The sequence below is a fragment of the Bos indicus x Bos taurus genome, chromosome 15, assembly GCF_003369695.1.
Source record: "Bos indicus x Bos taurus breed Angus x Brahman F1 hybrid chromosome 15, Bos_hybrid_MaternalHap_v2.0, whole genome shotgun sequence".
In the NCBI taxonomy this organism is placed as follows: Eukaryota; Metazoa; Chordata; class Mammalia; order Artiodactyla; family Bovidae; genus Bos; species Bos indicus x Bos taurus.
The window spans coordinates 69,985,661-70,012,655 of record NC_040090.1 but is presented as its reverse complement, the minus strand read 5'-3'; the positions used below and the strand labels follow the sequence as shown (position 1 = coordinate 70,012,655).

At 38.1% G+C, this 26,995-nt stretch overlaps 1 protein-coding gene across 6 annotated transcripts in view; it reads left to right on the top strand.

The window, feature by feature from the left end:
- Positions 1 to 1,157: 1,157 nt before the first annotated feature.
- The window catches only part of MTMR2 (myotubularin related protein 2), a 110,279-nt gene continuing 84,441 nt past the window's right edge, over positions 1,158 to 26,995 (top strand). For 3 of the 6 annotated variants that reach the window (XM_027563892.1, XM_027563889.1, XM_027563890.1), the window contains exons 1-2: positions 1,186 to 1,424; positions 10,019 to 10,089. Coding sequence is in view for 2 of the 6 variants with exons in the window: in XM_027563887.1 (XP_027419688.1) it covers positions 1,345 to 1,424 (80 nt within the window). In the remaining 4 variants the exon portion in view is untranslated. Of the gene's footprint in view, positions 1,425 to 10,018; positions 10,090 to 12,314; positions 12,499 to 26,995 lie in introns of all 6 variants that reach the window. The other 3 variants (XM_027563888.1, XM_027563893.1, XM_027563887.1) reach the window with 3 other exon arrangements.

Here is a 26,995-nt window from a genome sequence, read left to right as displayed (position 1 = left end):
CAGTTCCTGTTCTCTTATCACAGATTATCCCTTTACACTCCCTTCCTGCCTTGTTGGGGAATTTGAGAGGGCAGGGAAAGACTGCTAAACCGTTGCCTTCTATCCAATATCCACTGCAGCCAATGGTATTCATATCTAATCTTTTGCACATTTAACAGTTCCCTCAACAATTCCTCTTTCATACCTTTTGGGGTGGACAATGGATTAATGCCAAAGTGATTTTTTCCCTTCACACACTTCAAGACCACACAGAGTTTAATCCAAGTTACAGCAGGACTGATAGTTTCAGCTTTTATTTTTTTGTAGTGCCCTTTCTATAATGCTGGGCTGGGGGTGCAAGGGAAACAAGAATGATGAGCAGTCATTTTTTTCCCCTACCTGGTTTATACTTTCCATATTACTCTTACCATACCAATCACTTCTTGCTTCTCAACCTCCTCCTCTCCTGTAGCTATCATGTTTGAAACTGTGTTAAAAACTGCTTATACACACTAGTCCATTTCATCCTCACCACCCTTATGGAGAGGGTAGTAATACTACTTACATATGAGGGCTTTCTATGTATGAAGCATTGTTTTAAGTGTTTAACATGTATTAACTCATCTAGTCTGTGAAGCTGGTTTTCCTGTTTTACAGATTAAAAAGTTAATGTTCCATGCCTTGGATTACACTGCAAATAACTGAGAGAGGCAGGATTTGAATCCACTAACTTTAAAGTAGGCTTTAATTATGATTTAATGAGCAATTACTTAATCATTTTCAGCTCTTGACCTGATGAGTATTTCGCCATCTCACCTCTCACAGCCTCATCCTTTACGCGAACCTGTGTTCACGTCCTCCCTTCCTCATCCCCCACGTCTCTCTGCCTCTCATCCTACGGTTTGCCCACATCCTTTATTATTCTGTCCTCTCCTCCGACCCCCACATTCCCGTCACAATTGTCCCCGTCCTTAAGGTCTTTGTTTACAGACCCTCGTCCGTAGTACTCGCTGCTTCCTTTATTATTTTTAAAACGGCCCCTCCTTCTGCAGCCTCCCGCTGGCCTCAGAGGGCCTCGGCCCTCAGGCGCCGTTACACGCTCCCCGGCCCCCGGCGGCCGCGCGGGGTGACGGCCTGCGAGGCGCGCCAGGGCGGGCGCCCCGGCGGCGCCGCGGGCTCCTGCGGCTCCCGGCAGCGCCCGCGCGCGGTGCAGGCTGGGGGAACATGGCCGCTTCCGGTCTCCCTGCCGGGCCGGCGCGGGCCTGAGCGCGGGCCCAGCCTGTCGCACCCCACCTTCCGCTCCTCCCGCCGGGCAGCTGCGGAGGTCGCCGCAGGCTTTTCCTCCGGCTGCCCCCGCGCCGCGCCATGGAGAAGAGCTCGAGTTGCGAGAGCCTTGGCTCCCAGCCAGCAGTAGCACGGCCGCCCAGCGTGGACTCCCTGTCCAGGTAACTGGGGCCCGCCGAGCGTCCGAGGGGGATGAAGAGGGGCCCGGGACCCGCTGGACGGTGCCCACCTCTCGGGCTCCGGGACTGGGAAGCTGCGCCGGAATTCCTTCTTTCAGGCTGGGAACCTCTTCTTCCTTCCTCTCTGCGGGTTAGAGGCTGGGAAAGAGGAGGTTCAAACTCTGCGGTTCTTCATCGGCCTTACCTTTTGTATTCTGGTGTTTTTATCTGCGGTCGAGAACGCCTCAGTCCACTGCATCCTCTAATCTCTCATTTCCCTCTTAATTCATTTTTTGGACAGCCCTTCCCCGACTCTATCCCCTCCCCCCCATCTCCTCCCTGCCTTTCTCTCTCGACTCTTTTCTGAGACCCTTCTCCAGTCTTTTTTCCATCCGTCTTTCAGTCTTCGGTTTCTGGGTTCTTGCCCACCCTTTCCGCTCTTTCCCGTCACTTCACACTTCTTTTACGGTTTCCTTGCATTCTGATCTTCCTCCCTCCCCTCAACTTTGCTTTAAAATGTAAGTAAGAGTACCCACACCGTGAATCTTCCAGCTGAACGTTATTATTCCTGAGTAATGAGTGGTAGTTTTCATCCTTCCTGGGCTACCTACCGGTTCTCCAGGTTTCCATCTTGTATCAGCTGGGGTTTCCCCCCCTGGAATTTTGAGGAGGATTTTACTATGCAGCTTTCCACAGAGCTGTCGTGAATGTTAACTTGACGTGTTTCAAAGGCAGTTTTTTTCCTTTTATTTCAAAATAGTAATTTAAATTTTATTAAGAAATAATGGAAGACCTGTATTGTTATACTGCTACACTGAAATCAGGTTCTTTTCCTTTGAAAAAGTCTAGTTGTTATTAGTTATTAGATACTAAACCGCTGTAAACTAGCACATGTTTCTTTTTTTTTCCCGTGAATAAATTGGAGTTGCTCTCTTTTAATTCGTTTTCGACTCTGCTAAATATGGGTGATACTGCCGTTCTTTTTCCTGTTGCTGTTCAGGACCTTATTGGAAAGTCAGTCATTACCTGATCCCACCTTTCTTTATTAGATTCTCTTCCTAAATGTGTTCATAGCAACCTGCTCACCCTTTTTACAGTGTTTTTAACAAGCACAGTGTTGGTTTAATTGTCTTCTCTACTAGACTATAAGCTACTTGAGGGCAAGGATCATATCGTATTGGTTTTCATATCACCATCGTTTAACAGAGACCCTGCCTGTCAGAGGTGCTTAATAAAAAATTTTTTTTTTTTTTTGAATTTGTAGATTGAATTATGCTGGAGAGTGATTGTGCATTTGATTATGTACCAGTAGTGTGAGTTTGTTTCAGGTGCTCTTTAGGTTTATTGCTCTGAAATTTAGGTCTTCCCTCGTGGCTGGGAAGGTAAAGAATCTGCCTGCAATGAAATTTAGAAGCCTGGGGGATTTACACTCAGCTGTAAAATCATTCACAAAACAGATTGGAAAATTACAATTTTATGGGAAAGTTACAAATGGCAACTATGGCTCAGGATAGATAGATTGTAAAGAAAACAAATGAGACAACTGAAATAATCTCATCCAAGGGAGGATTTGGAACCACAGGAGGCAGCATAGTCTTGTTAGAAAGAAAGTACTGGATGTCAGGAGGCTCAGGCTCTGTAGTCCTAGGCTCAGTTTGTCATTTGGCCTGTCTCATTTAACCTCTTCAGTCTGCAATTTTCTCATCTTTTGAAATAAGGCAGGGGGAAGGGAGAGTTGATCTAGAGCATCTGTAAGGTCCCTTTAAGCTTTAAAAATCTGTCAGTTCTGTATCTTAATGATAATAACCTTTGTTTTGAATTTTTGAAATTACTCTAAATGTTTATATCACATAACTAGGTTAGTTTTGCCAGTTAAGCACATTTATTTACTAAAAGAAGCAGCCCAACAACTTCAAAGTTTATATGTATATATTTTAACTTATTAATGAAACATTAGGTTACATTTGAATATGGGAAAGTTAAGAATTCCTTGAATTTTGACTGGAGTTCGTTGGCTTCATCCTCTCCAGACAAAATTATAAGTCTGGCTCTACTTTCACAGGAAAATGCCAGTTTTCATTCCTGTTCTCTGGGAAAGTAGAAAAATAACGTTTATTGATTGTCTATAGAATTCATCCTGCTAAATTCTTTCATATCTTATTTTGTGAATCATTACACCTATTTGTGGCACTCTCTTTAATCAACATTATAGGATAGCTGGATTGTAGACACTTGTTAGAAAGCTTAATTTTAAATTTAATTTAGGGTAACAGTCAATCACAGGTGATTCTAATACAGAGGGAGGGTGGACAACTATGGTGACAACAGCAATGTTAGGTACCTACCCAGATTAAGTTTATTACTTTTATTATCCTATGATTAAGTGAAATATTGGTGTTTGAACTATATTATCTCAGTCTTGCAGAAATCTCATTCTTAAATTGTAGTTCTACTTTCATTGTATACAATTAGAAAATTCTCTTTTTCTTATTTTCAGTTAGGAAAATTGCCTTGTGAAATTACTTTGATATCTCCTGCAAAATAATAGTTAATAATTCTACTCAGTGTATTACAGATTGTGATTTGCACATGAGATTACCAAATTTCTGCTGAGTTTAGTTTCAAGGAAAATTTTGCTTATGTTTTCTATTTGTTTCAAAATGGAAATTATGTAGCTGCATCTTCAATTTGGCAAAAAGTCTTCAGTCAGATTTATAACTGAAGTTGGAAATATATTCATCTTTAATTCCTTCAAATACTCCTACTATTAGATGGAGCCAGTTTAAATATTATGTTTAAATGTGTTAGTTTGTAAAATGTTTTATACTCTTCTGGGAAGTAGGAAAAATATAAATCTGTAAAATAGTACCATAACCCATGTGGTTGCCCATTGTTTTTTGGAAAATGACACACTCCATTTAGGTTGAGTGATTGGCTCTTGTGGGATCTGTGGTTCACACTAAACATATGTTGAGTTTTAATATCTATATATCCACAGTCTATGTATATCTATAAATTTGTAGTCAGCTCAGAATTGCTATTGCTTCTAGCTTTGCCTTGTAGGCCATGATAAGCCGTATCTTTGTTCACAGAAGAGCAATTTCATTCTTAATATGATATTCAGATAGTAGTTTCTATCAACTACAGCTGATTAGCCATTATGTCATGTTGCATGCTTAAGCTAATTTTCTTTGGTGAGTCCTGCTTGGTATTGCTTACTTGAGTGAACTGTTCAGCAGCTCTTGTATATCCTGCTGTTGTCCATTCATCACACATGTCCTGCCCCACCGAGAGAGAGAGTTGTGAAAAAATTCATTTCAGCACACTGATTTTCTGACTGTATTCCAGATGGCCTTGCTCTGATTTTTGTGGTCAAACTATTGATAAAACAATCCTGTGGGCTGGATACGGTAGCTAGGGTAGACGTGAGCTTCAGAACCGTAGAAGTTATACAGCAGAATTTAACACTGTATTGATAATCATCTGGCTTCTTAGTCTGTTTTTTTCCATCTTTCAGTTTGTACACTGTTAGAGTATGTACTGCTTAAGTGGGTTTCTTTGATTATTTTTTACTGTGCACAATTCATGCTAATAAATCTAGTGCCAGAGAGGCACCCAGTAGATGATTGAATAAAGAAACGTTGACTGAATGTTCAACACTTGTCTTACTTGTTGTTTCTACTCAAAGAATTAAAAGGTTTTCCAAAGTGAAATGTGGCCTGTAAAGTCACAAGTTCAGGTTCAAGCTGACGGATGCCCTTGTGTGAAGCCTCTTGACACCCTGGGCGTTTGTATTGTCCGCATTATCTTTTCTGTGCCCACTCCTCTGTCTTCAACAACATTGTTTCCTTAGCCTACTGGATTTTCCATCTGTCTTGATTACTTTGGTCTCTTTCTCTCGAATTTAGTTTGTCAGTTATTTAATCTGTATTTCTTTCATCTAATATATCCTCATTTTCTAATTTCTCTGGGCACCATTTGTTTGTCTCAGATTATTTTTGGTTATCAGTTGATTTCTAGCGTATAAATTCATTAGCATTTATGAACATCTTATATTTACATTTAACTTAGATTGAAACAATCAAAGAGGAGGTGCACATAATATAATCAAAAAAGTAGCTCCAGCTAATTACATTTTTGAATTGCATGTCTTCCTTAAAATTATCATCATTTGAAAACAGCAGATCGTGAATTTCTGTTTCTATGAATTTTGATGATACTTACAGCCTGAAGGGGCTTTCTTGGTGGCTCAGCGGTAAATATTCTGCTGGCAATGCAGGAGCCGCAGGAGACACAGGTTCAATGTCTGGGTCAGGAAGATCCCCTGGAGGAGGGCATAGCAACCCACGCCAGTGTTCTTGCCTGGAGAATCCCATGGACAGAGCTGCCTGGCCAGCTGCAGCCCTTAGGGTTGCCAAAAGTTGGATACAAGTCAAGCAACTTAGCATGCTTGTATACACACACACACATAGCCCGAAGAGGTAGGAGTTTTTAAGATTTCTAAACTACATTTCACTGGAGGATCTCATTCCTGGTTTCAGCCCCAAGGTCACTTAGAAGTGAGGCCAGTAGGAAGTATCCTTTCAGGTTGTTTTTTTCAGTAGTGCTGATGGATTTGTATCCAATGACACATTCTTACCAGTTCTCCTTTTGACTCTTGGCATGACTTCTGAGGCAGCTGGCTGGGTTAGTGGACTATAGCTACAGAATAAAGTGAAGTTAATACATTGTATCTCCAACCTTGGCCTTATTATTAACACCTTGCATCAGACATTGAACATTTGACAGCCTAAAAATTACTTATTTTGAGTTTCATTATAACAGGACCCTAAAAGAACCTTAAGGTTCTATTAGATAAGATCCAATATTATTGTGAACTAATCAGTACTTATGTATATTTTTCTGGAAGAACATGTAAAGAGCTTACTTATTGATCACAGTGTTCGGGTTAATACTAAAGTTGAAACTGGGTCCTGTGTAGGATTTTTACCTGCTTACTCTGTCATCATCAGTCTTCTATTAATATAGCTCAGTAGTTCTAAGACAGTAACATCAGCATCCCTTAGGAATTTGTTCAAATACAGGTTTCCTGGCCCTGCCTCAGATGTAGCTGATCCAAAGCTTTGGGGGTGGAGACCAGCGTTTGTATTTTATCAGGACAGCCAGGTGATCCTGATGCATGCTGAAGTTTGGGAACCACTGTTATTGAGTCTTTTACTGATGGTTGCTTAGTAACTCCAAGCGCATTACTTGAGAGCACTTTTGTAAAAATATTCACTGACATAATGAAAGGTAAAAGTCCATCTCTTGTGGATTTATTATATTTGGCTTTTAGGAAATTTCCTGAGAGCTTTTCTTTCTTAGCCACAAAAAAGAACACCAAAACAAGAATGTATGTTTTGGGGCTTATGAAAATAGGTCCTTGGTGAGATACATTAGTGGTAACATACAATTTTTAAAACTATTAAAAAGAATTCCAGAAGGCTATCACCTGAACCAATAAAGGATTATGTCCAAGGGAAGGAAATAACCCAAATACAGATGTTCAGAAAGCAGTGAGTTTATTTTGGAAAGCTTCCAGTTAATGCTATTGTATTCAAACTCACCAGGGACAAAGGTTGCGTGTGATTCAGGAAATTCTCCAGATTAGTATAGAGTATTTTCTTTCTAAAGGAAGTTAGTTTTGAGTTGGTAAAGCACTTGCAATGTCTTGGCCTACTCTATGATTTAGTTAAATCAATGGATAGGATTAAAGCTATTGAGAGGTGAGAGTCGTGCATAGGGAGTGATAAGCTTGCTTTACATGGGAAGTCAGGTTAAAAATGGAACTATATAAAATGAAAAGATTGATACAAAGCGGTTATAATTAAAGGGACAGGGAAGATGCCCTTTTAATGAAAATAGTAACCTCAGTAACCTCAATTCCCTTTCCTGTAGCTTTATTACACAGAACTAACTGTGGTATCCCTCTTAATGTGTTTCTATATATGTACCAGTGTTGTCATCACTATAGATCACTTATGAGCAAGTTTTCTAATTCTTCTCCTGGCCAAGTACCTTAGTACTGTGGCAGTAATTGCTGATGAATTTTCCTTCTTTAAAAGACTTCACTGGATGAGATTAACTCTTGGGCTGTTTAAGTAATTCTTAGTCTAGGTTAAATAAGGGCAGATGCTATATAATAAAAATTTTAAAATGTTTCAACCTATACACTTCAAAAAACCTAAATACACTTACTTGGAAAACTCTTCTTTCTTCTTCATTTTTTTTTTTTTTTTTTAAGTTTAGGTTTAGCAGAGTATAACAGAAAATCCAAAGTAAAACTTGTCATAAAACAAAGATAATTTTGTGTTATTTTGCCCCACATAAAACCCAGGAATAGTTAATACAGATCTGATACAATGGATATAAAGTATCCAGGACATAGACTCTTTCTAACTTACTGTATCTTACATTCCAATGTTACCATGAGAGCCAGAATTACTGTTGCAGTTCTTTAACCACTGATCTTCCTGAGTCCAAAAGGAGGACAGGAAGAAGAAAGGCATGTTGCCTCTATTTAAAGGATACATTTTTTGAAGTCACATACCACCTTCTAAGTTTACATCCAGTTTGACAGATCATGGTCCCATGCCATACCTACCACAGTGGAGGCTAGATTATGCAGTCTCTTCTGGGAGGCCTTATTCTAAACTGAAAGTTGGAAATGTGTGTCTAAGGACTAGGAGAGAATAGGTATTGAAGACAGGCAGTAGCTTCTCCCATATATACAGATAAATCTTCTTAAAGCAAGGAAAATATTTTTCAGTTGAAGCGTACAACACTTAATTATGCCAGAGACATTCTTAGATTTGCCTGCAGTGATCACAATGGAAAATGCCTGGAAAGAGAGATAATATATTGTAGCAAACCAAAAATGAGAACTGTATCTTGGAGCCCTCTAAACTTTTGATTTTTTAAGCTTTTTACTTTTTTGTGTGTGTATTATCTTAGGCTAGATTTTTATAATCTTAATCTAGGACCATACAGTGAAAAGGATGCATTTATTTATTCCCGTGGCACTAAGTGAAAAGCAAATAGAAATCAAATGAAGAGTGACCAGCTGTGCTGTTTCATTTGAGAAGCTCAAGGAATTGTTGGGTAAAGCGGTGGTGGTCTGAGGGAGTGGCCTACACTGCTTATTCCTTTGCACTTTGGCATTCATTTCGAGGCCATGTATCCATGTGTTTTATATCCTCCCAGAATGCTGCATCAGGTTATATTCAGGTATTTTCTCTCATTTCAGTTGAGAAGATTTGGTCTTCATAAGGAAAGGAAAGCAGGCGGTTCAGGGCCATGTTAATTTATGAATGCTTTTGCCAATATCTTGTGTTTATTTTTGTATCTTCAATCTAAAAGTTCTATGCATTTTTGTTACCAAACTTAAATATTGATATTTTAAGCATGTCATGTCAAACATAAGAAGTTTAATCATTGGGGATTAATAGAGGAGGGTAGAGGAGTCTCTTCTGGGAGACTCCTGTGACTCATTGTGCTCAAGGGATTTGATAGGCATGAGTAACAGACATATCCATCTTCTTTCTAACAGCATTGGCAATACTGAAACTAGCAAGTGGGTAGTTGCTCAAGTAAGACTTTGTTAGGAAGTTGTGTGTTAGCCAAAGGTGTAATAACTTTGACTCATGATGGGCTAGTATCATGAGCCTTAATTTTCTTGAATTGAGCCAGGACACCTGGCAAAGGTCAAGAATAAAACTTTACACAATATAAATGTCCTCTGTTACTGGTACTGGATAATATTCTTCTGTTACAACCAAAAGCAGTACCTAAAAATATGAACACCTGAGATAAACTTTGCTTTTCAAGTGAAAGTTGTCCTAGTAAACGATAGTAGTAGTATCAATAGTCACAATAATGTAAATAAAAGCACTTAATGTTTATTGAGTGCTTACTGTGTGCTTGGCATAGTGCTAAAATTCCTTATATGCATTTTCCCCTTTAATTCTCCTAATTGTATGAAAGAAGCAGTATTAGTATTCACGTTTTACAGATGAGAAAACTGCAGATTAGGGAAAGCAGTTTGACATTTGGACCCAAGTTCTGTTTAACTTCAGGGGCTCAGTACCAAAATGAACTCATCATGCCTGGCGATCTGGTGCCCCAGCTCCAGGGCAGAACTTGGTTCAGCAGTGAGAGGGCAGTCCCAGGCAGGTCAGGTGGGTGTCTTGATGGGGAAGTGAGTTTCCTTGACCAGTTGCACTTTCTGCTGAGCAGAATGATGAGGTGCACAGGATATTAAGTTCAGAATTTTGATCTTTGGAGAGAATTTTCTCTAGTTTTGAATGTTTTTTTCTTCCAACGGAAAATAGGATAATTTTTTTTTCTTTGCCTAAATAGTAAGAGGATGGTATCACTTTCAGTTAGAAGAACAGGCTTACATTTTGAATATCAGATAAATTAATAAAGAGTAAACATGATGCCAAAACCTCTTTCTCCCCGTCCCTCCCCTTTAGGCTTTACAGAGTACTTTAGACTATTTTACTGTAGGATTCCTTAAATATCTGAATTCCCTTAAGTTCCTTTGTGTTTGTTTACAGTTAATGTGTTAAGAGCCATTGACATTTGAAGATCATCAGAAGTGAAGATAAAACATCTCAAAAATTATAATGTAAGTGAATGGGAAAATGGAAATAAAAAATGGACGGAAGTTAATATTGCCAACAATATTTCTGCAGTTCATATATTATCCCAAATGAAATTTATGTGTATGAGTAACCAATAACTTCAAACTTTAGTCCCAAATCCAAGTTCTGGTCCTTAAATTCTGTTCTCTTCTACCTGGGGAAAATAGTCACCAACTTTTAGTCATCAGTAATTTCCCATTAAAATTCTTTTGGCTTCCATGTACTATTTTTTGCTTTTTCCTTCCTAGACTTTGCACTTTGACAAGGGCTGATGTTGTATTTAAAATTGTATGTGTGTGGAGACTGAGGTCTTCACTTTCCAGCCACTGATGTATGTTTTATGCAGTTTTAATTTTACTATTGTTCTGTATTTCTTAGGCAAAAATATGACCAGTAAGCTAGCTAGCCTCTCCCTTCCTTCCCTTCTGTCTTCACCCACTCCCTTCCTTCCTTTCTTACTCTGTATAAATATTTGCTTAACATAGATAATGTCCTGCATGTTGAGCTAGATCTAGAATTCCTGAATACAACCTTGGTGCTGAAATGAGTAATGTCATCTTTTTGTACAGATAGGGCGTTAAAGATGAGCTAGTTAATTTCTCAAGTGTGCCTGAGGCCCGCCTGCACATTTCAGTCACTTGTGGTGCTTGATGAGCATTTAGTTTCCTAGGTTCTGAACCAGACATTCTGAATCCTGGGGAGTGGGCCCAGGAATCTCTCCTTAAAGTGAGAACCACTAATCCAGATATTTTTGGATTCTAGTACAACTGTGTAAGTTTGTAGTTGAGGGAATAGACCTAGAGAAGTTTAGTAACTTAACCCAAAGACACCATAAGTGTTTGAAGGCCAGGAATGGTTTGGTGGTGTTTTCTCCAAAGTCACAGAGAAATATTTAGTGCCAGAAGTGATCTTCTGACTTCTGCTTCTAGACTTCAAGTCATGGCATGATTTTAGTTAGGTCAGACCATTTGTGTGTGTGTGTGTGTGTCTGTGTGTGTGTGTGTATAATCATAAGCAGTTCATCACTGTACCTGAAAAAAACAACTAAAAAAAAAAACTGAAGAACATGAACTGTTTGTTTCTTCATCTTCAGTCAGATGGATGACTGGTTCTGATTTTGAAATCATTGGGTGGGAAAAAGCCCCTGGTAGTCCAGTCCAGAAAGAGTAACCCCTCTCCCCCCCGCACCCATGGCACTATCTCTACTTGGTCTTTAAATTTTATGCTTCTGAAAAGGAAGGATCTGATTTCATTTTTGAATGATGGTAGCTAATAGTAGGTGCTTGATAAATAGTATAAACAGGTTGCTGTTAAAATTTTTTTCCCCCCTTTGGATTCTATAAGATACTGTTAGGAGTGGTTTTATTTTCTTTGTACAGAAGTTGATAGTTTATATGCTAAGCCAGAGACCTTAAATAATTGAAGTCATTTGTATGTATGATACTCCATTGTTATAGTTCACATATATCATATAGTTCATATGTTCACAATATCTCTGAGTATGAAAATATTCTAAAGTGTTTTCTGAACTATATGTGAATTAATTTTAGTGTTGTATTTTGTATTGTATATGGTATAATGATAATTACTGAATTTTAACCTTACATTAGTAAATGTATTTATTCAATTTTCTTTGAAATATTCTTTAATTCTCAAATTAACTACAAAGTTTAACTATAAAATGCTGTTAACTCAATTTTCCAGGAATTTTTGAACATATTTTCACTGTAAGATTTTAAAAAAGGGACATTTAAAGTCACATACTCATTTCTAATAAGTTGTATTTTTGTAATTTAAAATTTTCTTCCCATTAAATACTTTTTTTACTCTTTTTGTAATCACAGACTTAAAATTGTACATATGGTAGTTCTAAAAAGGAGTCTTATCTACTATGCAGTGTAAATCCTTCATTTTTTGTGTGTGTTGAGACACTGAAGTTAAGGGACTCGCCTAACAGTGGAATTTTTATAAATATTAAAATACACATGTGAGCAAACAGTAATATTGTATTTCTATAATGATAAGTATAAAATGCTTTGAACACTGTAAAAGTATCACACAAATGTAATGTATTATGGTTACTGCTCTGGTGATAATATGTGCACTTAGTTTTCTTATGATTAGATTAAAAACATTTACTGTTTAAAATCAGAAAGAAAAGTATGCAGATGCTTGTGACATGGTCTGTTCTCTTATTTCTTCTGTTCAGATTTTACTGTGTCTCCTTGAAGTACACGGTACTAGAATAGATACTTTGTGGGTTACCAGAGAAATTTCTCTTTCCCTGTGGTAGTCCGTCCACATTGTCACCTTATACAATTACACAGAGTGCTCAGAATGATACTTCTATATTGCAAGACTTCTGTCAGCAGTTTTCTTTGGGGAAAAAAATGGTGAGTGAATGAATGTTCAGTATTGTTCCTCAATGTAATCAAAGTAACTAATGGTAATGTTAACACATTTTGGTGTAGTTTATAGTTAGAAAAGTGTTTCACCTACATTATCTCTTGTGAGGAGATTCTCATTGGACAGCTGAGTAACTTGAGGCTCAAAGGAGTGAATGACTGTCCATTGTCCCTGCTTAGAAGAGATTGAACTAGAACTTGAACTGTGACTCTAAATGCATGCTGTTTCCCTGCCCTACATAAATCATTGTATGGATGTGTTCAAGTTTCATGGGGTATACATTTTGTTTTTAAAAATAAACTCTAAATATTGGAAAATTAATGATAGGTTTACCTTGTCCAGCCAGTCCAATTATTTTCTTTGGAAGTCTGACTCACTTTTGGTACTCTTAAAATGCTTAGCAAGAGATGAAGGTTTATTTTGAATAAAAGGTATATTCTTAGCATGGCTACCAGTGTGTGCTGCATAGAATTATTTGAGTGTTTAAATGTTTAAAAGAGTAGTAATTATAGTCTTTAGAAGTATGTTGAACTATGTAAGCTAAAAATTTGTGCTATGTAATATATAATATATACAACCTAATGTAGTGAAAAGTCTTGGTACTTTCTTAGGACTGAGTATTTTTAGTTTGGATTCTGCTTCTTAACTGTGACTTGGCTTGATTTCTCTGAGCCTGATTCCTTTATCTGGAAAAAGGGTAAAACGATACTTACTGTCTTTATAGAATTGTTGTGAGACCTGAATATGATGATTTATCTTGATGACAGTAATTAAAAAAAAATAGCTAATGCTTATGTAGTGTGTACTATGTCATAGGCACTGTTTTAAGTATTTTATGTATAGTCATTGAATTCTTATAACAGTCCTGTGAAGTATGAGAATTATCACTATAGATGGGGAAACTGAAGCGCAGAGAGTTTAGTAACTTCCTCGAGGTCACAACAGAGTGGTAGAATCATAATTTAGTACCAGACAGTCTAGTTCCAGAGTCGGCAATAAGTATGAAAGAGACTATGTATGAGAGCTCTTTGACATTTGTAAAGGGCTATGCTAATGTTAAGTATTATTACTTTAAAAATATTTTACGAGAGATGTTTTCCTCATCTTCATTATATAGCTAGAGGGGAAAAGGCAAAAACAAGCAAGAAAAAGCAACCAGCTTAATCTGGTAAATAATGAATAATATTCAAAATTAAGGGAGGATAAATCACTGAATGATGCCAGTACACTAGATTTTTAATTTAACTATTCCAAGCTAGGAAGAGAAAGAGACATTGAATGATCTTATTTTCCTACAAAATGTTTCAGTGACTGCAGAACAAAACAAAACACCTATGTTAACTTCACTTATATTACTGAAGTTTTTGCAGAAAACTTGTATCTCATGTTGATGGGGTTGTGACCAATTAATAGTAATAATTTGTTTTTCTCTGATTTGGAAAAGCAAAAATGTCCGTCTAGATAACTTGAAGAATAGATGCGTGACTTCAGAGTTTTAATAATGAATTATATTTGCATGATGGAATGAGAAAATTACATGCAAGGTCATTTATCAGTGTGTGAATTCCCCATGTATTTTCTGTACTTGTTCCGGTAAAAGTGTTGAGCAAGCATTTACAGAATAGGTCAACTCTCCTCTTTGCAGTGTTTCTGCCCTGATACTTCAATTTGGATGGAACTGTTTGTTTCTAAAAGGAAATGCAGTATCTGTGTAGTGTGCTTTGAGCTCTAATAATCTTACCAGCTTTCCAATAATCTTTCTCAGCTAAACTGATCTATACGTAGCTTTCCCTCTCTAGGCTTTGTATGAAACCATGTGAGTTTTAATTTCTACTCTCATCAGAGTTTGAATCAGGATTTTTGAAGGGGTTCTGAGAAACTCTTTAAAAAGCAGTTGTTGAGGGTGTTGGAACTTCTGGTCCCTTCTGCTCTCCAGTTCTTACCCCATCCTCCATGGGCACATTCCTTTTGGCTAGAATACTTTGGCTTTCACCTATTTATTTATATTTCCAGATACGATCTTTGAAGAAACTGTACTCTGTAGAAAAAAAGATGTATGTAAACTATTTTCTATGCAACCTGGTTTTTCGTACTTTCTCTTGCATTACCAAATAATATGTCCTATCTTTTAGTTAGGAAAATGTAGTCGGTAGATCTGAAACTAAAATAATAAAAATTAAACTATAACCAAGGTTGCATGTACCTTAGAACCTAGAGATTTTCCAGATGTCAACTTGCACCAGCTGTCTCAGAGCTCAAATTCCCTTTGTTTCTCTGAAGAATACAGAATGTAGTCTCATCTTTGTTAATCAGATGCCATGATGATAAGATCACTGTGCCACCTCTTTTAAACTATGGGTTGGTTAAGTAAAAAAAAAAAACAAAAAAAAACTCAGGTTTCTGGTGTACCATTTAAAAAAATAATTACTATAATTTGTAATTAATTTGTTTGGGGAGTCGTTTTTCTGTTTTGGAGATCCTACAAATATTCTGACAATAGGTCTTTTGTATCCCAAGTGCTTTATACACAGTGCAGGCCTTTTATTTATTTTTAATAAAACTTTCAACAGAATGATGAATAGAGCATGAACAGTGCTTATGTACTGTAGTCTATTGTGTAAGTATTGACAGCAAAATTTGCATTTCTAGAAAAGCCTGTTCACAGTTAGAATGTAGAGTACATTCTTTAATGTTCTTGGACAAACATGCTATGTATGTGCTCAGGACATTACTTACAGGAGAATACTTCTTTGAAAAGAATCTTTTCTTCCCATGGAATACTGAAGAAAAATTAATATGGCTGTAGGAGTGAAGCCATTTATATAAGGCAAGTGATTTAAATCTTACTGTAATGACTGTGGTCAATAGTAACTGGAAATAAAAGAAATGCAAGCTTTCTCAGATTCTTGGGAGGCATTAGTTGATTAGGATATGTGAAAAGATAGGTGAATTGTACTTGAGCTAGGAGTGTAAAGTGTGGGCATATTTATCTGCACCCCTAATTATCACAAACACTTTCTTCTGCTATAATAGAAATATTTTTTACTGGATTTTGAATTATTAAATCAGAACTAAGAGGAGTATAAATCTATTTTTTGGCATCTTCTGATGCTTGAGTTTTATTTTTCGGTTTGTTATTGTGAAATACACCAAGTGTTGGTGTGTTGGACAATAAAGTGATGCTAATTAATTCCATTACGGGCAGCAGAGTCAGGAGGGTTGGTACATTGCTGGTAGTTACACTGAAAAATGCTGGTGATGGAATTGGTTTATTTGGGCCAGTCTTCTGTTTGAATCTGTCAGAAGTTACACAGGATACGTGTATGCATGTGTGTAACATATACATATTTATATATATTTAAAAATTTTCCCCTTGATGTTTGTGCTTAGAATTAAGTGATTTGTCCATTAACTAAAACTTTTTATTTTAAGCTTAAAAGTTTATACATTTAGTTATCTTAGTCAAATGAGGACATTTTACAGTGCACATCTGAGTGAAAAGTACTTTTAGTGCCACGAACTTTGCTTCATTTTAATCTTATTAGTGGGTTACTTGAAAGGAGACCTTTATTTTTTATTTTATCTTATTTTCCCTTCTGATCAGGGTACTCTTGTATTTTCACAATGCTATTGGTTTAACACTTTCTACAAGTTAAGAGTTTAGCACTAATTACTTTCTACAGGTCATGTGTTTTTTTATCCTTATTATGGTCTTAATAAGGTATCATTACCTTATTTTATAAAGAAAGATGTTCGACTAAGTAACTTGCCTGAATTATTATCTGCTAAGTGGTGAAACCAAGTCTTTGTGACGCTGCCGCTCATGTTTTCAGCTCCTGAGTGCTCCTGAGTCTGCATCTGTGCTCTGAGCTTTGTATTCTCTGCTGTGTGTCTGCTGCATCCTTTATATCCCTTCATTTCCACACTGTTCTCTTATGAAATACTTAGATATCTAGCATCTTCGTTGTATTCTTAAGTCCCATGAAGAAAATGAATCTGTTTTCAACACTATCCCTAGTCCCTGACACATGGGTGATGTCAGTAACTGTCAGAGGGGAGGGTATGAAACAGCTGACTTTAGGAAGTTCCTGCTTCACAAAGGGAGAGGGAGAGAGTGAAGACCAGAGGGGAGATGGCTGAGTCCTTTAGTGAAGGTAGAGATTCCAAGTCTCCATCCTGGCAAGGAAAACTGATGGGTACTTTGAAGCATGGGAATATTTGAATGTGATGTGACCCCTACTAGCAACTGAACAGGAACAAGTATCTGGAGACAGATTTTTCTGCTTTTGCAGCATTATCAGGGATGCTTGTAAGTTCAGTAGTATGAGGTAAGAAATACTTCTGTGTAGGTACCCAGATTTGTTTGTTTAGACATGACTGTCCTAAGGAGCAAGTTTTTAGCCTGATTAATTCTCAAGAATAATTATAACTTTCACCAATAAGTATAACTTAAAATCTGATTGAAACAAATAATTGAAAAGTGGGGAGTACCTTATCTTATTTAATGATACTGTTATGAAAAGCATATAAAAAGTAACTTCTGCCTGCCTACCAATAGTTAGTTTGTATAACTCTGTTCATCAAAATGCTACACTTTGAAGTAGTAGAGCTTTTGAGACCAAAAGGGTGGAACACTGCTGTTAGGAATAGTGTAGCAAGGGAAAAAGACATTCTGTTAAAATAACAGCAGACCAGTAAATGTGTGGGAATGACTAAGAGTCAGATGATGGGATTTCTGTTTTGATCTTGTGGTGGAAAGAAAACTATGTCACTCTGGCTGACATAGTGGCAGAACTATTGAAAAATAGTATGACTAGAGCTGTCCTGTATTATGCTTCTCTTTGTTGTTGTTCAGTCGCTAAGTCCTGTCTAACTCTTTGCAACCCCGTTGACTGCAGCAAGCCAGGCTTCCTGTCCTTCACTGTCTCCCGGAGTTTGCTCAAACTCATGTCCATTGAGTTTGTGATACTATCTAACCATCTCATCTGCTGCCCTCTTCTCCTTTTATCTTCAGTCTTTCCCAGCATCAGGGCCTTTTTCACTGAGTCAGCTCTTTGCATCATCTGGCCAAAGTATTGGGAGTTTCAGGTTCAGCATAAGTCCTTCAGTGAATATTCAGGGTTGATTTCCTTTAGGATTGACTGGTTTGATCTCCTTGCAGTCCAAGGGACTCTCAGGAGTCTTCTTCAGCACCACAATTTGAAGGCATCAGTTTTTCAGCACTCAGCTTCTTTATGGTCCAACTCTCACATCTGTACGTGACTCCTGGAAAAACTATAGCTTTGACTAGATGGACCTTTGTTGGCAAAGTGATGTCTCTGCTTTTTAATACACTAACTATGTTTTTCATAACTTTCCTTCCAGGGAGCAAGTGTCTCTTAATTTCATGGCTGCAGTCACTGTCTGCAGTGATTTTGGAGCTCAAGAAAATAAAGTCTGTCACTGCTTCCACTTTTTCCCCTTCTATTTGCCATTTGTATTCTCTGCTGCCTTTCTGTTGCATCTTTTATACTCCTTCACTTCCACACTGTACTATTATGAAATACTTAGATATCTAGCATCTTCCTTACACTCTAAAGCCATCACTTATCACTAAGATGTGATGAGACCAGATTCTATGATTTCAGTATTTCAACTGTTGAGTTTAAGCCAGCTTTTTCACTCTCCTCTTTCACCTTCATCAAGAGGCTTTTTAGTTCTTCTTCACTTTCTGCCATTAAAGTGTTGTCATCTGCATATCTGAGGTTGTTGATATTTCTCCCAGCAATCTTGATTCCAGCTTGTGATTCATCCAGACTGCCATTTCACATGATGTTCTCTGCATAGAAATTAAATAAGCGGGGTGATAATATACAGCCTTGACGTACTGCTTTCCCAATTTTGAACCAACTTGTCTTTCTATGTCCAGTTCTAACTGTTGCTTCTTGACCTGCATACGGATTTCTCAGGAGGCAGGTAAGGTGGTCTGGTATTTAAGAATTTTCCATCTCTTTAAGAATTTCCACAGTTTGTTGTGATCCACACAGTCAAAGGCTTTAGTGTAATCTGTGAAGCAGATTTGTTTTCTGAAATTGCCTTGCTTTCTTGCCCCTCTTACTGTCTATATACCTAAGTTCTATTCTTTCATGGATATGTGTAGATGTTCATTTGGTTATTTTGTGGAGCCAGACATTAACATTAAAATAATACTGACTTGATTCCTTTAAATTAGGAGTAAAGAGAATAATATAGTTTAGGGTAGAATGAAAAATGGTTTAAAGAGGAGAATTCTGCTGAAAGTGGTTTCTCATTTACGAGGGCTGTGGCTTTGCAAATTTGGATAAGCACATTTGTGAATGTGAATTGTTTGCGTGTTCATGTAATCTTTAACTGCTCTTCCTAAGGATAATATAATGAATCAGAATTTAGAGTGTAAGCATATAATGGCAATTTTATTCTGAGATTTTTTTTAGCCTCTTGAGAAAAGCAGTCTACATATGAATAAATCTGTAGAATAATTAGTATTATTAACAAGAGTATTCCACAGTGCTGCTGCTGCTGCTGCTAAGTGGAGTCAGTCGTGTCCGACTCTGTGCGACCCCATAGACGGCAGCCCATCAGGCTCCCCCATCCCTGGGATTCTCCAGGCAAGAACACTGGAGTGGGTTGCCATTTCTTTCTCCAGTGCATGAAAGTGAAAAGCGAAAGTGAAGTCGCTCAGTCGTGTCTGACTCTTAGCGACTACCAGGCTCATCCATCCATGAGATTTTCCAGGCAAGAGTACTGGTGCCATTGCCTTCTCCAATTCCACAGTGCTAGTTATATTTTAATCAGCTTGCTTTTGAGAAAATATTCTCTCTATAACAACTTTATTAATTTCTAAACTGTGTTTTATTTATGCTTTTTTTTTTGACATAGTGCACTTAATTTAAGTAAAGACATTACTACTGTTGACGGCAAAAATTGTTTTGCCTACTCTTGAGGTATTAGGATTGCTTTTGCGCCAAAGTACACTTACCTCTCCATTATTTTGAACTGTGTTAATTACTTGCAGGTTATGCAGGGAATGTTCTATTTATTTATGGCTTAGATATTTGAACCTCTTTGGTGATTTTTTGTACCTCCATTAAAGGATTTATAGGAAAAAAATAATTATAATTTGATATTATTTCTTAATGATCCTGATTGAAGGTTTGGGTAGAAAAATGCCAATGCTAATTGAAGATGAATAAAATTGCATGATGTTGGTGCTGTGTAGCAGCCTTCATATAGGAAAGTTTATGCAAAATAGCTAAGAAGTAATACTGACAGCAAAGTCTTTGAATCACGTTTTCATACTGACAGCGAAGTCGTTGAATCATGTTTTCATATGGGACAATAGTTTATTTGTATGTATGTGTACATGTGCGTGTTTAGGAAGGGATAGTCAGAGGCATTTTGACTATCAGGAGCTGAAAGGAATATTAAAAAATGATAAAGTCCAGTTTAGCAAATTTTTCCAATAGTTAGAACCATAGCTCTTTATTTGTAGTCTTAGAATTTTATGTCTAAGATTTGTGTGCTCTGAGTCACAGGATCTCAGATTTGAACTTTTGAGACCATCTTGTACAGCAGCTCCACCCCTCACATCTTCCTTATGACTTGAATGTCATCACTGAATTGAGTTCATTGAATGTCATTGAATGTCATCGTTCACAAAGGCCTCACTTTCTCAGCACTTCCTGTACCATTTTGGAGGTCACTCCAAAGAAGAGGCGCTGGATATAGGAAATGACCCTTTTGGTAGCCTGTCAGTTAAAGGGACTATGGATAGTGGAGAATGATTGCTAAGTTTGGAAACACTTGTGTTTCTCATGTATGCTTATATTTGGAGAAATCTTTTTTGTCATGGGGGGGGAGGTGGCATTTAGTGATTAAAGCAGATACTATGGAATGGCTATAATTTAATTTGAATGGCAACAACTACAGTTATTTTAATCTTCACTTTTTGAAATCACTTGGTGAATATAATGATACTAATCGGTCATGAAAAAAAAAGTATCTGGACCATGAACCTGTGATTCCATATGTCATCTTCTCATTTGTGTGACAGATTCTACTCAATCTGGATTTTATCAAAAATAAGATGATGTATTTTTTTTTTTTTTTTTTTTTTGGGACATTTGGTGACTTCCACAGGTCTTTTATTGTTTGTCTGACGGTTTTCCCTAGTGGCTCAGATGGTAAAGAATCTGCCTACAATGCAGGAGACTCCAGTTTGATCCCTGGGTTGGGAAGATCCCCTGGAGAAGGAAATGACAACCCTTTTCAGTATTCTTGCCTGGAATATTCCATGTACAGAGGAACCTGGCAGGCTGTAGTCCATGAGGTTGCAAAGAGTTGAACACGACTGAGTGACTAACAGTTTATTGTTTGTAATGATAGATTTGATCATCTCAAATATTTATTTAATGTCTTTTCCTATAAATCAGTTATCCTTTAAAATTTTTTTAGTATAAATTGATCTGGCTTAATATTCTATTACTGTCATTTTAAATATAATAGATACGTTGTAAATGCTAATCTCTAAAGAGCTGATTTTTATTTTTGAAGTTTTCTTGATGAGCATGCATTTATTGAGTTTGAGCATTTCACCTAACCAGAAAACATAAGCTTGCTTGAAAACACTAGCAAAGAATTGTAGGAAGTAGCTGTGAAGCAAAGATGAATGTGGTGAGAGGGTATATAATTCAAGGAATCATCTGAGAGGAATGGTGTTAGTCTAGAAAGTCTTCCTGATGCCTAGTTTCTTAGATAGCCCCATATATATCTGAAACATTTTAACAGTAGCTTCACTTTAATATGTTATCAGTGTTGAATGCTGGTCCTCCCCCTGTACCCCTAGTAATGGTGTTTATATAGAAAATAATTTTAATGCTTAGATAGTATTTTCACATTATTTTCACTTGGTCTTTGTAACCATCCAGTAAGATAAGAAGAGCAAGTAGTATTTTTATCCCTGTTGCAGTATGAACTTGAGGCTCTGAGAGGCTAAATGACTTTCCGTGACTCATGAGACCTAATTTTCCTTTCTTTCCTTGTAGCTTAAACTTACATGTCCCAGTTAGAATGAGAGATTAGTTATGTGTCAGCATCTGCCAAAATGTCCCATGCTTCTTATTGTGAAGATGCTTTTCAGTATGGTTACTTATAGTAATCCACTATTAAACACATAATGGTAGATATCCTTTTTTGGTCATGAAATAAAATAGTACACAGCTTTTGTGATGAAAGTAGAAAGGATCTTATGTTTCCAACAGTGATTTAATAATTGGAACGGATTGCTAGAAGGGAAATATGAAACTTTCTTTTCCAGAAGTTATTTTTGCTTTCTTGTCATGTTTTAAATAAATTGTATTAAATATTCTCTGGCAGAGACTATCCGATTGTGGATAATTTAGCTTCTTGTTTCTTTAAGGATCAAATTGCTGAGAGTGTCATTTTTCTTAATTCTCCAGCCCCGCATTTAACCTCATTCTGTTAAAACTGGAGTTTTCTGATGATAGTAGGAGGCATGCTATTCCAGTCTCCATTAGATACAAATAATATTTTACATTGTTCTGGTGTTTCTGTCAGGTAGTATGCTAAACTCTTTGAATGCATCATTTTATTTAATCTTTACCAGTATTTGAACTCTTCCTGGCATATGGTAAGTAAGTACTCACTGAGTATTAACTAAATGGAGAAAACAGAAAATAAGTAAAACAACAAGTGTATCAGATTTGGAAAAATAAAGCCGGGAGGATGAGTAGAGAATGAGTGGGTGGGTTTGGAGTTGTTCGCAATTTTAAATGGAATGGCCAGGGAAGGTCTCACTATGCAGGCAACATTTGAGTAAAAAGGCTGGAAAAAGGAAGAAGTGCAATATTTAGAAGAGAGTTACAGATAAACAGAAAATACTAAGAACTTGAAGTTGGACCTTGCCTGGTGTGTTTGAGGAACAGCGAGGGCTCCACTGTTGCTGTAGTACAGAGAAGCAGAGGGGCGATTGTGGAAGGCTTTGGGGGCATTTTAAGGACTTAATGGCTTTTGTTCTGAGTGCTGAGGGAGAGGAGCGGGAGGTTTTTTTGCAGAGGGGTTACTATGTCAGATGTTTCAGAATGTTAATCTGACTGCTGTGTCGAGAACAGACTAGGATGCAGAAGCAGGGAGACTGGTTGGTAGGCAGTTGGAATCATCCAGAAGGCAGATGATAGTAGCCAGAAGAGTAAAGAGACTTGTTTTGAGGGTGCAACCAGGCAGATTTCCTGATGGACTGACCGTGTAGTATAGGAGAAAAGTCAGAAGTACACTCTAGAGTTTTTGGCTCAAGAAAGTGTAGAAGGATGTGCTCAGTTGTGTCCGACTCTTTGCAGAATGTAGCTTACCAGGCTCCTCTGTCCGTGGAATTACCCAGGCAAGAATACTGGAGTCCGTTGCCATTTCCTTCTCCAGGGGATCTTCCTGACCCAGGGATCGAGTCTGTGTTTCCTGCATTGGCAGGCGGATTCTTTACCATTGCGCCACCTGGGAAACCCAGAGGTTAGAATTACTATTTACTAAGATGTTAGAGCTAGTATCAGGAAGAGCAGGAATTTGGTTTGGGGCATATTAGATGTTCACCTGAAGGTGTTAAGTAAATTTGTAATTAGAATCTGGATTTCAAGAGAAAAGTGTGCGATGGTGTTTAAATTTAGGCTCATCAACTTAGAGATGTTCAAGTTATGAGACTGGGTGAGATTATTAAGGAGGGGAGGTGTGCATAGAGAAGATAAGAGTTTCAAGGACAGAGTTCAGGTGAAATTCAGTGTTAGGAGGTTCAGAAGAGAAAAGGAATCACCATAGGAGACCTGAGAGGAAGAGGGGCTCACGAGGTAGCGATAAGAGTACAGTGTTTGGGAAGCCGAGGATAGGAAGTCTTTGAAGAAGGAAGGCTCATCTCTGTCAAATGCTGCTTACAGATGGGGACTGAGTATTGACAACTGACTTTCGTGAAGTGGAGTTCTTGATGGCTTGATAAAAGCATTTTGGTTGACCTGTTGGAAGCAGGTTCAGAGAGAATGAGAAGTGAGGAGTTGGAAGCAGTGAGTAGACTTCTGTTTCTAGGAGTTTTGCCATAAGGAAGCTCAAAGAAGCAAATTGGTATCAGTAGGGGTTAAGTTAAGAGAAATAATAGCATGTTTCTATGTTGACTGGAATGACTGAGAGGAGAAGAAAATTTTTCTGTTGCAAGAACCAGAGGGAAAATTGCTGCAGGGATTTTCTTGCAAAGATGAAGGGAGATAATAGTTTAGTGGAGGAGCTGGCTTTAGATGGAATTATGGATGCTTTCCCTCCAGTAAGAGAAGGAAAGGCGGAGTACATGGACACACGTGCAAAGAGATTGTAGTTGAGGGAGCCTGTGAAAGATCTATTTTGATTACTTCTGGATTTTTCAGTGAAATGGGAATCTAAGTAACCTACTGATATTGAAGATGGAGAGGGCAATAGAGGATGGGGAAAGAAAAGACCATATGAAATAGTTGTGTGGAAGAATGGGAAACATAATGGACTAGAGAAATGTAGTGTAAGTCAAAGTTGCCTGAATGAATGAACGAACAGGTGCTTGACCAAGTAACATGTAAAATCTTGGTCCACTGCTGGGTGGGGAGGCCCTGATGCCAGGAAGAACCTTGTTAGCTACTTTCCTTGGTCTAACTGGCACACTGGTTTCTCCATAAGCAATACTTGGGATCATATTTTGACCCTTTTCTCTCCCTCTCTGATCATCTCAAGTCAGTTGTTGAGTTCTGTTGATTCTGTCTCCAGTGTCCTTTGCATCCACTCCTATTTCCTTTCTCTGCTAGTTTAGGCCCTTAATACCGCTACCTTGAGGAGGTCTCCTAATAGTTTCCAAATAGGTTTTCCTGCTGTTATCATCCATTCTTTGACCCACTGTTAAAATGATTTTCCTCAAGCACAGAGACTTTTCAGTGTCTTCTCACTGCTTTCAGAACCATCTAGATATCAGGTTATTTTTTAGGACTTGTACAATCTAATAACATCTTACCTTTTTTGCTGTATATCTGATTGAGCTTGTAAGTATCTCATGCTTCAGCCAGAGTGGTCTGCCTCTAACAGTGGCCTTAAAATGTCTTGAATTTCCTAATTCTTTTTCTTTTTCTTATGTTGTTTATTTAGTGAAATTTTTGAGACCGTATTGAACCTCCTCTTCTTCTTGTTAGTTGGCCAAGTCGTGTCTGACTATTTGTGACCCCATGGACTGCAGCACGCCAGGCTTCCATGTCCTTCACTATTTCCCAGAGTTTGCTCAAACTCTCATGTCCGTTGAGTCAGTGATGCCATCCAATGATCTCATCCTCTGTTGTCCCTTCTCCTCTTGCCCTCAGTCTTTCCCAGCATCAGAGTCTTTTCCAGGGAGTTGGCTCTTCGCATCAGGTGGCCACATTACTGGAGTCTGAGCTTCAGCATCAGTCCCTCAAATGAATATTCAGAGTTGATTTCCTTTAGGATTCACTGGTTTGATCTCCTTGTTGTCCAAGGGACTCTGAAGAGTCTTCTCCAACACCATAGTTCAAAAATGTCAATTCTTCGACACTCAGTTTTCTTTATGATCCAACTCTCACAGTTGTACATGACTATTGGAAAAGCCGTAGCTTTGAATATATGGACCTTTGTTGGCAAAGTGATGTCTTTTCTTTGTAATATGCTGTCTAGATTTGTCATAACCTTTCTTCCCAGGAGCATGGTTCTATATTCTAGCTAACTTCAGATGTTCAGTTCAGGTCAGTCACTCAGTCATGTCCAACTCTTTGCGACCCCATGGACTGCAGCATGCCAGGCTTCCCTGTCCATCACCAACTCCCGGAGCTTGCTTAAACCCATGTCCATTGAGTCGGTGATGCCATCCAGCCATCTCATCCTCTCTAGTCTCCTACTCCTCCTGCCTTCGATCTTTCCCAGCATCAGGGTCTTTTCCAGTGAGTTAGTTCTTTGCATCAGGTGGCCAGCGTATTGGAGTTTCAGCTTCAGCATCAGTCCTTCCAATGAATATTCAAGACTGATTTCCTTTTGGATTGACTGGTTGGATCTCCTTGCAGTCCAAGGGACTCTCAAAGAGTGTTCTCCAACACCACAGTTCAAAAGCATCAGTTCTTCGGTGCTCAGCTTTCTATATAGTCCAACTCTGACATTTATATTTGACTACTGGAAAAACCATAGCTTTGACTAGACAGTCCCTTGTTGGGAAAGTAATGTCTCTGCTTTTTAATATGCCATCTAGATTGGTCATAGCTTTTCTTCCAAGGAACACGCATCTTTTAATTTCATGGCTTGCAGTCACCATCTGCAGTGATTTTGGAGTCCAAGAAAATAAAGTCTGTCACTGTTTCCATTGTTTTCCCATCTATTTGCCATGAAGTGATGGGACCGGATGCCATGATCTTTGTTTTTTGATGTTGAGTTTTAAGCCAGCTTTTTCACTGTCCTTTTTCACTTTGATCAAGGGGCTCTTTAGTTCCTCTTCACTTTCTGCCATAAGGGTGGTGTCATCTGCATATCTGAGGTTATTGATATTTCTCCCGGCAGTCTTGATTCCAGCTTGTGCTTCATCTAGCCCAGTGTTTCTCATGATATACTCTGCATATAAGTTAAATAAGTAGGGTGACAATGTACAGCCTTGATGTACTCCTTTCCCAGTTGGGGACCAGTCTGTTTTTCCATGCCCAGTTCTAACTGTTGCTTCTTGACCTGCATACAGATTTCTCAAGAGGCAGGTCAGGTGGTCAGGTATTCCCATCTCTTGAAGAATAATCCACAGTTTGTTTTGATCTACATAGTTAAAGGCTTTGGCGTAATCAATAGGCAGAAGTAGATGGTTTTCTGAAAGTCGCTTGCTTTTTTGATGATCCAGTGGATGTTGGCAATTTGATCTCTCATTCATCTGCGTTTTTAAATCCAGCTTGAACATCTGGAGGTTCATGGTTCATGTACTGTTGAAGCCTGGCTTGGAGAATTTTGAGCATTACTTTCCTAGCGTGTGAGATGAGTGTACTTAAAGATGAACACCCCAGGTCGCTAGGTGCCCAATATGCTACTGGAGAAGAATGGAGAAATAACTCCAGAAAGAATGAAGAGATGGAACCAAAGCGAAAACAATGCCTGGTTGTGGATGTGATTGGTGATGGAAGTAAAGTCCGATGCTCTAAAGAGCAGTGTTGCATAGGAACCTGGAATGTTAGGTCCATGAATCAAAATAAATTAGAGGTCAAACAGGAGATGACAAGAGTGGACATCAACAGTTTAGGATCAGTGAACTAAAATGACTGGAAGGGGTGAATTTAATTCACATGACCATCATATCTACTACTATGGGCACGGATCCCTTAGAAGAAATGGAGTAACTTCATAGTCAACAAAAGAGTCTGAAATGCAGTACTTGGGTGCAGTCTCAAAAATGACAGAATGGTCTCTGTTTCCAAGGCAAAC